This window comes from Salarias fasciatus, chromosome 12 (assembly GCF_902148845.1).
Source record: "Salarias fasciatus chromosome 12, fSalaFa1.1, whole genome shotgun sequence".
In the NCBI taxonomy this organism is placed as follows: domain Eukaryota; kingdom Metazoa; phylum Chordata; class Actinopteri; order Blenniiformes; family Blenniidae; genus Salarias; species Salarias fasciatus.
Genome location: NC_043756.1, coordinates 16,595,595 through 16,609,269, shown reverse-complemented (window position 1 = coordinate 16,609,269; position 13,675 = coordinate 16,595,595). Strand labels below are relative to the sequence as shown.

The following is a 13,675-nucleotide window of genomic DNA, read 5'->3' as shown; positions in this document are numbered from 1 at the left end:
AGAAGTCTGATGGAACCTGAGGCGATCCTAGTCTAGATCTACACAATCTAGAACAAAAACTGTTTCAGCACTCCATTTGAGCTCTCAGCATTGTTTAGTAGAGCAATACTGAAAAACGATATAATCTCAGGTTAATGAAGGTTAAGTCTGGGCTCTTAATTGGACTCACTTGCATGATTTGCAGTCTGTGATCTCTCCCCTCGTGAACCTTGCTGTTCTGCCAAGTCTTCTAGTATTGGAACACCTGTAATCTACCAGGGACTGATGCATCTGGATGGGAGGTGCAGTCTGTGACAAATGACGTTACAAATAACTCTGATTAAGAAAAAACAAGGTCTCACTCAAATCTTTTCTATCTCCAAATGTCTTCCTATATTTCAGCTCTCATATCATTGTCCACCCCACTCTCTCTCACACATCTTGCCACAGAGAGAGAGAGAGAGAGAGAGAGAGAGAGAGAGAGAGAGAGAGAGAGAGAGAGAGAGAGAGATACATCTGCGATCATCAATCTTATCCCCCAATCTTCACCATCCCCAGACACTTCATCCCTGAAAACCCTCTTCACTTGATGTCTGACTAAATTAGATTAAATGACTGCTTTGTCAACCTTCCCAATGGAAAGAGAGGGAAACTCTGCAAAAACTCATTTGGCTTCTGCTCACATACTGAAATGGAAGCAGGCGTCCTCATATTGGATAATAGCTAAAGCAATTTTCTACAACTAGTATAGATCAGGTCTCGGAGCACAAATGAATGAATGAATGATAAAACAAAAAGCAGTCAATCATTGATTTCCATTTTGACTGCATTCATTTCTCCCCCCCTTTATTTTAACTGGATTATTTCAAGCTAATGCGCCGGCCATGGATGGTTTCAGGGGGTCATTAAGCTAAACCTTAACAGAAGGTCTACTGGATTCAAGTTTCTTAATAATTGCATAATTGCACTCTGATTTGTGATTGTCAATCAATCAATTCACACTGATCCATTTCCAGCTGCATTTTATTGTTTTCATTCCTTAGAAATCTTGTTCTTGCTGCCTTGCCGACTGCCTAGTGTCTTTCCCTGCTTCCCCACCTGCCTGCTGGCGTATTTCTGTGATTTCTATGACTGTGACTTATTCCAGCAGGTTCAGTGGTAGTTAAATCCGTAGGAAGAAAGGCCAAAAAAAGAAAAAAAAGAAGACAAAAACAACTGGTTGTTTCCATTTACCTCTTCCCTGGCCTCTGTGAGCAGGTAGCTATCATCCAAACCGCCTGATAAATGGAAATATTCAGTGTTGTGTTAAAACTATTATTTTTGGCACAAAACAAAAACATCATACGACCTCTGCAAGACCACCGAAAACCAAAAAAAAGTCCCAATTTTTTTTTCTGTGTATCCATGCAGCATAAGTATTAAGACTACATAGGCATAGCCACAAAAAGATGGCGATACACAAACACTAACAGTAACACACACACAATCGCACAATAACAGCCCATTTTTCACCCCCCTTCTTGTCACGCCTCCAACCAAATTAGATTGTGATTGCTCTTTCCGAGGTCACTTTTAATTAAACTGAGATGAGAACATGACACATGGGATTAAGCCCCATCCTACCACTTCAAATTATGAATTCATAACTAATGCGGAAGCCTCCTGCTTTCAACCATGACCTCCATATCATTTACGCATAAGAGCAAAAGGAACTCCTCTAATTGTCTTCTTCTGCAGAGATAAAGAGCACGACGGGAGGGGTGTGACAGTGTGCATGTGGGTCCGCGTGTCTCTTTTAGCATGTGTGAGTGTGGGATGGAGTTGAAACACATGTAAAGAAATGAATCTATTTAATATTCTTTTATAATATAAGTTGCTCCATTTAACTCGACTCGTGATTGTGCATCGGGAATTAATACAGCGGCGACAGATAGCGATGGAGACCAGAAGAGCAGACGGAAAGCAAGGGATATTTACATATCTTGAACCCATGTTCAGTGTTTCACCAGAGACCAGAGGAGCTACTATAATTTCCACTGATCTGGTTCAACAGAATCATGGGAAGCTTATATGAACGCACTTTGAGCCTGATGACAAGATTAATGCGAAAAAAAAAAGCCCTACAAAATACACTTAATGACCTAAAGTGTGTTCTCTGCTTAAACAAAGAGGACTGTGTTCTACAGTTTATTATGTATTAGTACAGAATCCGGGAATGTTCGTGCAATCCGATGAAGTTCAGGGAGGATATCAATTCCCGACTGATTCTAGTCCAGCAAGATCTGCACTTACCCACACAACTCATTTCCATTTCTCCATCAAAGCTTTAGGATCTCCAAGATGTGCTAACTTTTCAATAAACAGTGCCATGAGGGTCATTTAAAATTAAAGATATCTGGTTAGCCTGTGATTCAGAGACAGAAAAAAAAAAAGAAGCCCAAACTGCTGGTATTAGCATTTCTTCACCTGCTTCACTAATTAAAAGCGTGGCGCTAAAAGTGAGCGTCGCTCACCTCAGTGATGAACGCCTTGGCCGTGGCTGGGCTCATGAACAGGACGGCTCTTCGTAGCGTATCCCGATAGCGGTGGAGCTCTTCCACGCGCATCGTCCTGAAAAGGCTGGTGATCATCATGTTGATATTGGATTCCACCTTCTGAAGGGACACGTCCATCCCCTGCTGGGACGTCCGGTCCAGGAAGTCTTCAATGCCACGGATATCTGAAGAGAAGGAAACATGAAGATATGGATAAATGGTGCACTGTTTGATTTGTAGAGTAAATTATGGAGCAAAATAAATAAATAAATAAATAAAACACCCTCAAACGAACAAAGACTGCAAAATAAAAGCAGATGGCAGGAGCCTGGCTTTCAGTGCATGTAGATGTGTTGACCAGTCCTTCCAGGAATGAGAATTGCAGTTTCTGGATGCTGGAATGAAATCATTCATTAATTTCACAGCCATTTAAAATATGAATTTTAGCAGGAAATCATTGGATGCACCAAAAATGGCAAGTCAACAACAAAAAGGCTATTTTCTCCTGAAAAAGAGTCATGTAATCAGTTGTCAGGATGGTAATCAACAAATATTTTGATTCAAAAACTCCTGCAAATGTCGTGTTTTCTCAGAAGGTCTACAAGTCCACCCTGTCAGCTTTCTCCCCTTTGATGGAAAATGTGGGGATTTCCTGGATTGCACAATAATTTTCCTGGTTTTTTTTGTTGTGGTAATGTATAGGTTGTTATTCGAGCACCAGCACATTAGACATTTAACCTCCTCTCTGTAGAAAGACTCATCAATATCCTTGATCAATGCTTCGGGGATGGCCAAGGCCACAGAGTTCACACTCACTCACCTCACTTCCTAAAGTTACAGACAACCACATCCCAAACATTTCACACATTTCAACATTTCAATCCTAGAAGCTGTTTGTATTTTCTTCAGTTTTTTTTTTGTAAATAAAACATTTTTTTCAGCTAACTCCTGAATTGCTGTTGTTCCTGATGGCCTGAGTGTTTAGTCTCTGACACCTACAGTGGTTGATGGTCCAGTCTGTGTGGTGGATGGGGCCACAGTGTTGGGTCAAAGGGAGAAGAGGAGGGGGCTGAGGACACGCCCCTGAGGTGTCCCGGTGTTCAGGATGAATGTGGGGGAAACATAATCACCCACCCAGCCCTGGTTCATTTTTATGACCAGATTTTGAAGTATTACTGCATTAATACACGTCTCTTCAGACAACTGTGCTAAATTTCACCAATGTGCTATTTCTTGACACAATGAAAACAAAGACTATGAATACATGACATTATTCTTTATTACTAAAATCCCTTGTTCATTTCAAATGCAGCATTTTACCAGCTTGGCAAGTGGGATTATCACACTAGAGATTCAACAATTACCATATTTTGGGTGAAGATATCTATCACAATCATAACTAAGGTAACAAGCCATCATGCGGTCGTCGCTGTATGGAGGTGAAGCAGCTCATCCAATATGGCAGCGATGCAGAACATGCTCCAGCAGCAAATGAGGCGTCTGCTTATAATATGTTTATGGTCTGTCCCGATTGAGCCTATCATGGACTGTGAAGTGTATATTTAAGAAGAAACCTGACACCTAAAGCACACAACTGCTAATGTCGCTGCAGCAGTGAGCAGGAATTAGTCTGTTCCGGACTATCAGTGAGGCACAGTGGTGGTTAGTGATAGGGGTGTAACGAGAAAAACAAAAAACAAACAAACAAACAAAAAAACGCTAAAGTAAAATTGAAAGACGCACGAAATAAAAGTCGAATTTAAAAAAAAAAAAGTTTCTAGAAGGTAAAGGGTCGCAGTGCTCTGAGACTGATAGGTTTGACCCTCTCAACCGGCTGAGGTCGAGCAGAGCTCCTGGTGATGTGGACTCATTTTGGCTTCCGTCTGACTGTACGTCGAGCATGACTAGTGGAATATTGCAGCTATTTAAGGCAGAGATGACCAGCAGAGTTGGCTTTGATGCAAAAATTTTCCATTTTGAGGCAAAAATTGGTCAAAAACGATCTGTTACCAGCTCCTCTCAGGAACCGTGTGTCTGCTGCGCCGTTCACTCATGTCACGGCGCCTTGGACATTACAATGTGAGGCATTCAAAGACAATTGGTAATTCAAAACATTTACCAAAAAAATAAAAGAGATAACAAAATGAGACACTAAAAATAAATATGGGATTATGAGATTGATAAATTTAACATCAGATTTCATTTTTTACATGTAGAGTAATACCATTACACTGCGCAATTTTTGCTATCAAATAGTTTTTCTTCAAATTCATTCTCTTCATCAAGTGATTTTCTTCAGTTGTTTTGTATTGTGGGCCCTGTATTGTATTTTGTATAATTTCTCGAGTTTAGCTTTTCGTTACACCCCTATTTAGCAGCACTTGAAATTCACAGTGAGTATATCCCCAGTCTATGGCCAAGCATTGGGGCCTTTCTATGTGGAGATCTCTTGAAATTCTCAGAGTATCTTCCTCTCCTCTCCATAGTCCAAAGACATGATCATTCACTTGAGTGGAACATCTGAATTTGACCGTGGGCATGAATTTGTATGTGTGCAGATATCTGTGTCTCGCTAACTGATAAACCATGAAAATCCTAACACATACTAAAACATCACATTATTGAAAGGTGTAAGCAAAGACTTAATTTCCACATATTTTCTGAAGAATTGTTTCAATAATAAACTTTATTATTATTGTTGTTTTCTTGTTGTCGTCGTTAATAACAATGACACCAATAAACTAAATACAGCGAAATACACCATAACACTAAAACATTATAGAACTAATTATTCATAACATGGTTAAAGACTTTTTATTCAAGTACCAACCACTATAATTATCCCGATTAGGAGTTATTTGTGTATGGTAACATACTGGTACCAGTATTTCTATTCAACTTGTCTTTTCTTAATGAGCTACATTGCAGGTCAAGGTAATCCTAATTAAGGCACTTTGGCTGAGCCCAGCGTTAATGATGTCAGAGGATATGAGTGTGTGTGTGTGTGTGTGTGTGTGTGTGTGTGTGTGTGTGTGTGTGTGTGTGTAGTTGTGCCTTGCATCTACCTAATGGTCTATTTGATATGGAAAATGGATGACAGCGTCGTCATTGCCAGTGTCACAGCTGAGCAATTAAGTGGATTGATTAGAGTTGTTAGGGGCTCGAGGGCTGGGTTGATAGTGTGATTTCATCAAAGCCAAATTTTTAGAGGTTTAACAACACATTAAGAGGAGAGATACTGAGCAATTCTGTGCACAGACACGCACCGCATCCACCAGCTGTAACAACATCAAGCAGACTGCGAGTTCAGAAGGTCAGGCAAGGATAGTGGGAGGCATTTTTGGACGGCGTCGTTGCCTCAGATACCACATCAGTGCCTTTTCCCACATGACAATAATAATGAATTTGGTTTTGCTTTCATGGCACCAATTACAACACAGCCCTTTCAGAGCAACAATATCATGTGTGTAAAACATTTCACTGAACAAGCACACAACAGCACACACACACAAAATACATGAGGAGATGCAGAACTCCCAAAGACAACAGATGTTCGCCCACATACGTACGTGTGCCTGCATGTCACGCTGCATGTCGTGCTTTCTAATCACCGATAAACATATGTACTCAATTTCAACACAGTGCATCATCGTTGCCTCACCACCTGATTGTAGTTTTGTTTTTACTCGGATATTATTTGCATGTTTATGTTGTAGTATTGTGAAGGCGAAAAAAGTAGTAAAACAAACCAATCGAATTTCCACTTGCTAAACTAGACTTCCTAGATCTGTGTGTAAGCAGTTTTACCAAGACAGTCTTTTCCAGCTGCTTTTATTAATTAGCAGAAACAATTATTTGTTAACAGTCACAGAAAAACAATCATCACCAATAATGGGACCAAACTACTGTCAATGAGCAACAAAACATTTATTGGCAGAACGAAAACCCCGAATCGCAAAAATATTAACTTCTAAAATTCAAGAACGAGTATTTAGGTGATCCTTGTGCAGTTAAATTATAAGCCTAGTAATTAAATAAACAAAGGGAGTGTTAAAGTCTCTGGTGGTTCTGTCATTCAATTAAATCACTTTCTCTTCCTGATCAATAAACTTTAAAGTAAACACAATCATTATGTTGTATACATGCAGAAACTCACATCGGCTGCAAACTTATTGCAAGCCTATTAAATCCTAATTAGTGAGGCGCCGATTTCATCGTGACCTTTGGCTTTTATAATGAATGCCAAGCTATACAAACATTTTACACCTTCTGATTTATGTTCTCTGTGCTAATAACTGTCTGTAAATCAAAGCAAAAATTAAAAAAAAAAAAAAAAAAAAAAAAAAAACTTTTTTCAACAGAGTAAGAAGGGACTGATGAATGCAGACTTTTTGCAGTTTTTGGGGTAGAAGTTAATGAATTCTCTCATGGCAGTGAGTTTTCACCAACATGCACTTCCTGATCAGTCAAAGTGTCTCTACATGTGATCTTCCTATTCAAGTGGCTGTGTTAGACATCTCTGCAGCAGTGCACCTGCTCATCTGCCTGTCAGCCATTCTTGCTGTCTGCCCAGAGGGTCAGTCTGGCTTTACTTACCGTCATTAATCCATTTTCCACCCCGGCTTACTGTACAGGTTGTGTCAAATGCATTCGCCTTGCTCCACTCTGTTAGGAGCTTAACGAACAAACGCGACTGTCTCACTGCGCACGGCTCATTCATACCCATGGCTGTGAGGTCTATTTTTAAACAACTTATGCAAGCAATGATGTGAGGAATTTTGAAAACTGCATTTAGGATATAAACAACCACAAAGTAGACTGTCAAAACGTTGCATAATACATTGTTAAGGATCTAATTAAAGTGGGGATTTTATGACTAACATACAAGACCACCTACAAGACATTTAATATTAGCTTTTAGCTCGTGAAAGAAACTGTGTTCATTAAATATGAATTTCATATATTCAATAAATACGAAAAATCACAAAAACTAAGTGGAACCACAGCATTATCACTAAAGGTGCAGAAGAGACCAACACCTAGACAAGAAAGGGAGTAAAAATAGCAATTGACTTTCAAATGTGAACATATCCTGGTTCAATTTCATAAATTTGCAGTCAAAAGCATCCTCATTCCCAACATCAAAGTTTGGTTGAGCTCCTGCCTCCTGCCTGTTCAAAGGATGAGGCATGAGCGTGCCCCTTCCCACTGCTGAGCAGATCATTGACTGTCAGACACTTTCCATCAAGGAGCTTCGGGACTCGATGGCGGATAAAGAGACGGGTAAAATTGCCACCAACCTTGCCCACCCAGGCAACCATCTGTTTGAGAAACATTCCTCTGGGAGACAGTAGCGGTCCATTAACACCATGATCACCCATCACCTCAACAGCTTTTTCCCTCAAGCGCTGTCACCTTACTCAACCACTCCTCCTGAGTCTCCCAAGCAAAGACACACTGTGTATTCCCACAGTCCCAGGCCTTTTCATCTGACAGAGACAGCTGTATTCCTGCTGTTATGTTATCTTCCAGTACCTAAGTGTGTGCTTTTTTTTATTTATATATATATTTTCAAACCTTTTATAGCATCTTATATCTTATGCTCCATATTCAGTGAACGCTGTGCATCTCCAGAAGTCCAGTGATTTTAACAAAGAATCATCAGATTTTATTTCCTCAGGACTGGGACACCATGTCAACAGGGGGGAGAGCTGAGTGCACACACCATCATGCACTGCAATGTTCCCACAACAGCTGCAAATAAACAAACCAAATGGTACATGCTCCTTGAAAGACCCTCGGTACCTCTGTCAAGTGCTACATCCCCTGCAAATTGTTGAAAGAGTGGAAGGGAAGTGGTTTGTATGCACTCATAGTGGATGAAGTGTCTTTACCTGCCACATCAGAGACTGAGTTCATAAGAGACTGGTAGCAAAAGAGCCTGAGAAACACTGTTTGGGCCATTTGCGTGTCCTTTAATTCCTCAAAAAAACAAAGATGAAGCTTCTATGTCATAATATTCTCAGCACGGCCATTTCCAACCATTTGTCAGGGTTTCCCTCTTTTCCCTTGATCCCATTTATTCCCAAACCTCTGGCTCAAAGTGAAGGCTGGAGTTAATGTGGTGTCGCAGCCAACAGCAAGCAGGGACTTCTCCTGCGTGTACCGACCAGCCCGGTGCCCCTCGGCCCGCTCAGAAACCTCTGCAATGTTCTCCCAAGCTTGCTCTGCCTTCATCCTTCACTTGTCCTGTGGCTCTTCATCTCAAACCTCCCTCGGTTCGGTTTCTGTTGTCCCAGGCTGATGACCATTATCAGAAGGCATACAGTCCAAGCTATGATTCAATGTTGAGACTGGCTCTGTGTCATCTGTAATGAATTGACCAACAGTCCACAGCTAGGTAGTACAGAAGTTCCCCTGAGAGTCAAGAGTGGAGAAAACATCAAACGTCTGCAAATCAGATTCATTCTACAGAAGTCGCTGGTTGTCTGTCAGAGTCTTCCTGTTACTCTGTTCTCCTACTGACTTGCAAATATTCTCTACCCTGAAAATACTACATTTCGGAACTATTCACTATTCAGTTTCCCTCCAACTTTCCAGTTTTAGCAATTTCTTTGTCTTAGTTCTGTTGTAATTCAGTCCTATTTTACTCACACTCGAGGCATTTCGAGCATACTCATAAAATGTACTATCACTATTGATTTTAATGACAAACCTTGAATGTTGATGGGAGGTCCCGAAGACTGAATCAGATTGACACGAGGCAGATGATTTCATTGTTTATCCACTCACAAACCATCCGAGCATTCATCCATCCATCATAAAAGCCTGACTGAGGTTTTTCTCAAAGCTTCAAACCAGAAAGGTGATGGACAAGAGAGTGAATCTGCCTTAGCAAATTCATGGCTAGAAACTCACACACACCCTTCCTCTGTCTCCACTCTGATCAATACGGGCCAGGTATGTTTCTGTATGGTGCTTCTACTTCGTGGTCCATGGGCCCCTTATACTTTTAAACACCTGACCCTCCAAAAGTCTGTGCACGGCCCTGGGCTATGTGTCATATGTCTATGCTTCTACTGCTGCGTGACGTAATGTTCCGCTGTGAAGGGGAGGTATTATTACCCACAATTTCCACTCAGTGTCTCTCACGGTGTCCCCACCTGATCTTTTATACTGCGAGGTCACGACCCTTTTTAGCATCGTCTTTCTTCTCAGCTGTTACCTCTGGATATCTTTATCCCTGCCCCAGGCATTTCACTGTTGTATGTCTCAGAATCAGCAGATCTTAAAATACGGATTGAGCCTTAAAACTGTTTTTTTTTTTTTTTTCCCCCCTCATAAGACTCAGTCTAGAGACTCAGTTTCCCAGCTACGTAGTTGTAGCTCAACATGTTCAGGAACCCAGCCATTGGGATCTGAGCTTAGGACTTTGTAAGTTGATTTTATGTATGGGAAATAAATGCTTCAGGCCCTAAACCATGAGTAGTCTTCTTAAATGCCCCATGCTCTTTCAACCTTCTTTTCCTTTAGAGAGAAATACCTTCATCCACCACTCCTGTGCTCCTTTTCATTCTTTTTACCACAAAGCCTCGGGCCTCACTTTTCCTAGAGTCCCCAAAAGGGAATTCAACCAACACTTGTTTTAAAAAAAAACAACAACAAAACACCAATACTCCGTAAAAGACTTGGCACCTTCTAGGTGTGCATCACTTTTTTGATCTCTTCAAATTGTCCCTTCCTTTAAATCCCCCTACACTCCAGATAACTCTTACTCTCCCTTCCATATGACCTAATTGTATAACTTTTCTCCGAGCCCCTTGTCTCTATTCCTTCCACTTCACTTTTTGTCAGGATATTTTCGTTCCTCGTCTTCCTTCCGCAGAACATGCTGAGTCGCCATTGTCACCACTTGACGGGTGTCACTACTCCGACGGACTATATAATTTGAGCTGGATGCCAATTTTGTCAAAAACAAGAACTCTTGAATTCTCACTTTCAGTGTTTGATGTCTTTGTGCTGTTTTTGTTTGTCTTTCTTTTTTTTATTCTGGCTTTTCTGCTGAAGGCAATCCACTGCTATTCTTGTCACTTTACCAATATCCACTTTTATAAAGGTTGAAATCTATGCTTGCACATAGATGATATCTTTATTGATCAATAGGTATGAAACAAAGAATTCAGGATGTTTTCCCATAAAATGACATTTAGTATAGATAAAGTGACAATGAGATTGGCTTAAATATGCTGAAGCTAATGCTTCTCCTTTTCATACTGAACTACTGTTCTACTTGTAAAAAAAACAAAACAAAAAAAAAAAACCAAACAAACTGATAAACAAACAAACAAACCTCAACTTCAACCTTAGCTTTCTTCATGTTTCAGTTTTGTAGAATCGTTGCGTTTCTGGCTCATTTCCTGTTTACCTCCCTTCTTCCTTGCAACTCAACTTTTTACTGCTAAAGACATTTTCCCAGGACTGACCTCCAATGATGGGAGCTACTACTCTGGGGTCAGAGGCTTTTATGAAAGGTTTGGCACCCTTTATAGTTGTCTTAGTATTCATCTTTCTGCTCGACTGCCTTTTTCCTCTGCCCTGCCAAATCTGCTATGCCTTTAGATCTCTGTCCCTATCCCCTCTCTGCTTTAGTCTTTCGGTTTCCCCTTATACATTCCCAATCTCTTATATCTTTTTTTTTTCCCCCTGTCTTGCTTTCTATCTTCTCTGGAGTAAAATTCGTTCAAAGTAAGACAAGCTCTCCCTGTATAAAGCTTGTAGATCTTTGGCGTTTGGCTCATGAGTGTTATTGTTTCCCTGCATTCTTCAGAATCTTCCTCTATCAACAACTTTTGAATAATCTCTCACAGCAGAGCTGTCATAGGATCAACCCTTCCCTCACCCTTTTACCACCATTTCAATTACTGCATCTATCTCTACCAGTTATTATTGTTTTGTCTCTGTATAAAACCAAGTTCAAGTTTGTTGATTACATTCAGATTGCTCCCTAATCTTTGTCCTTTTTGGTGCAATTCATTCATAGTTTACATATGAAACCTTCCCACTTGCACGGATAATTTATGCTTAATCAGGCTGAATAATAAAAGAAAATTGACCTCTTATTGACCTCGACCCAAATCACCTGCAGCACATCAGTCAAACCATCGAGGAGAAAATACAGCTTCGGCTCTTCTTTATTACTGTGTGCATGAGCTTCAAATACGAAGGAAACATTCAGACAGCACAGAAAACTGACTGTTTTACAGTTATGAAATTCAAAAGACAGCAAATACTATATTGAAAAATGTGAACTGTAAAGTTTCATAAAGCTTCTGGAGTTTTAACTGTATGCATATCTTCAAGCGCCATAGTTTCATAGTTGATTAAAATCTTACAAAGAGAAGTATTTTGGATTGACAAGTTCTCATGCTGTCATCCCTTAAAATAAAAACTATTTGTCCTGACTGTTTATTATCTAATGCCACTGTAACTCATACATTTTTGAGCAAGGCTTACGTGTCTTTCCCTTCCGGAGTTACAGCATATGAATATTTGACGTGTAAGTTTTCCATTATGTTGAATATGTGAATTGTGGAAAAAGTTTCAAATATTATGAAAGTGATAAATAAATGATGCCACTATTTCCTGTCATATTCTATATGTGTTCATTCAGCAGAAGTCAAGCTATTTAAAAAAGGAAATTCCCAGACGTCCCGTCCTCCAGCACCTTCCTGTTCTCAGCCTCCGTTTGATGTGATACTATGTGAAACCCTTCGAGAGCTCATATGTACTCTGGGATTTCATTTAAGTCTTCCTAAAGTTAAACTTTAAGATTTCAAATTGCGTTTTCTTCATAAGTGGTTTCAAACTTTAAATATCTACATGAGTTCATATGAATAAATACACCAATTTCTTCTTTGACAACAGCATATCCATAGCTGGTGTTCATAATGTCGTTGAAGCATTTCACTCTGTATCATTTTTCTGTCTTTCACTTGTGTTATAACTCTTTGCTCTGCTGATTTAAAGCATCTCCACTTATCTCAACCCGTCATGTCTTTGTCCACTTCTGCAAAGGGACAAGCAAAACAAACTGATGCGATTCTCCTTCAGAAAGGCAGCCCTGCTGCGGTAAAGACTTAGCTACACAGTCAGTTGTGTGACGAGTGAAGAAGAAATTAAGAAATGAAGCTTTTTATATATAACTCGAGATTTAAATACATTAAGTCAATTCATCCACCTTTTCTACTGCTCCATCCAGTAAGCTTCTCAAATAACTAAATACGCAATTAGATATATTATCAAAGTTGACAAAGCCATGTTGTTGAATGTCAACATTTCTAACTCCAGCCCACCATATTTAAAGTTACAGCAGAGACACCACTGCATTGATGAAATGTATTATGACAACCATGGCTCGGTATGGATGGTATTCTCATGAGGTGAGCACCAATCCACTGTATTGATTCCATGTTTAATTTATGGAGTTGTGCTCAAATATTTATAACTTCAGACTATAAAAGAACACATTCTTGGAATGCAGGTAATGGATTTGAGCCATCAAAAGGACTGAGGTCATATTTTAGACAGGTGCTCTACTTACTGCCATCACTGATTTGTGACATTTATGGTCTCTGGAAGATAAATCACTTTATCTCTGTGAGTCTATGTAACTGAGAGCAGATCAACTGCTCCAGAGAAACTTTTTGTTGACAAGCTTTCTCGAATAAATAACACGAAGAATGGATGGATGGATGGATGGATGGATGAATGTACAGATGCTCATCCATGATCATACTCAAGGCCTCCTAATGTTTTCACTTTTATTAAACAAAGTACATTGGTCCAAACTACGAACATGTTTATTGACTTCTTTCAATAAAAGAACTGGCAACCTCACAAGCAACACAGTTTTCAGAGAGCTCTTTCACTCAGCTATAACCTTTTACTATTGTGCCTCCGGCCCTCTCTTGTCATTGGCTAAAAGCAAAACAAAACAAATCACTTTAATGCCAACAATGCTATTATCACTAAGTGGTACTTCTTGCATTTGCTCAGCGAGGCCCATATTGTAGCAGTTCACACTAGATTATGAGCAAGGTCACTCTGTAGGTAACGGCAATTGTTACTTTGATTTTAATATGTATGTAAGGCCGTGGGAAGAG

General features: G+C 39.9%; 1 protein-coding gene across 3 annotated transcripts in view; it reads right to left on the bottom strand.

Moving 5' to 3' along the window:
• grid2 (glutamate receptor, ionotropic, delta 2) overlaps positions 1 to 13,675 on the bottom strand; it is a 483,103-nt gene that overhangs the window by 177,744 nt on the left and 291,684 nt on the right. For all 3 annotated transcript variants that reach the window (XM_030104001.1, XM_030104000.1, XM_030104002.1), the window contains exon 4: positions 2,493 to 2,698. In XM_030104001.1, coding sequence (XP_029959861.1) covers positions 2,493 to 2,698 — 206 coding nt within the window. The remainder of the gene's footprint in view (positions 1 to 2,492; positions 2,699 to 13,675) is intronic.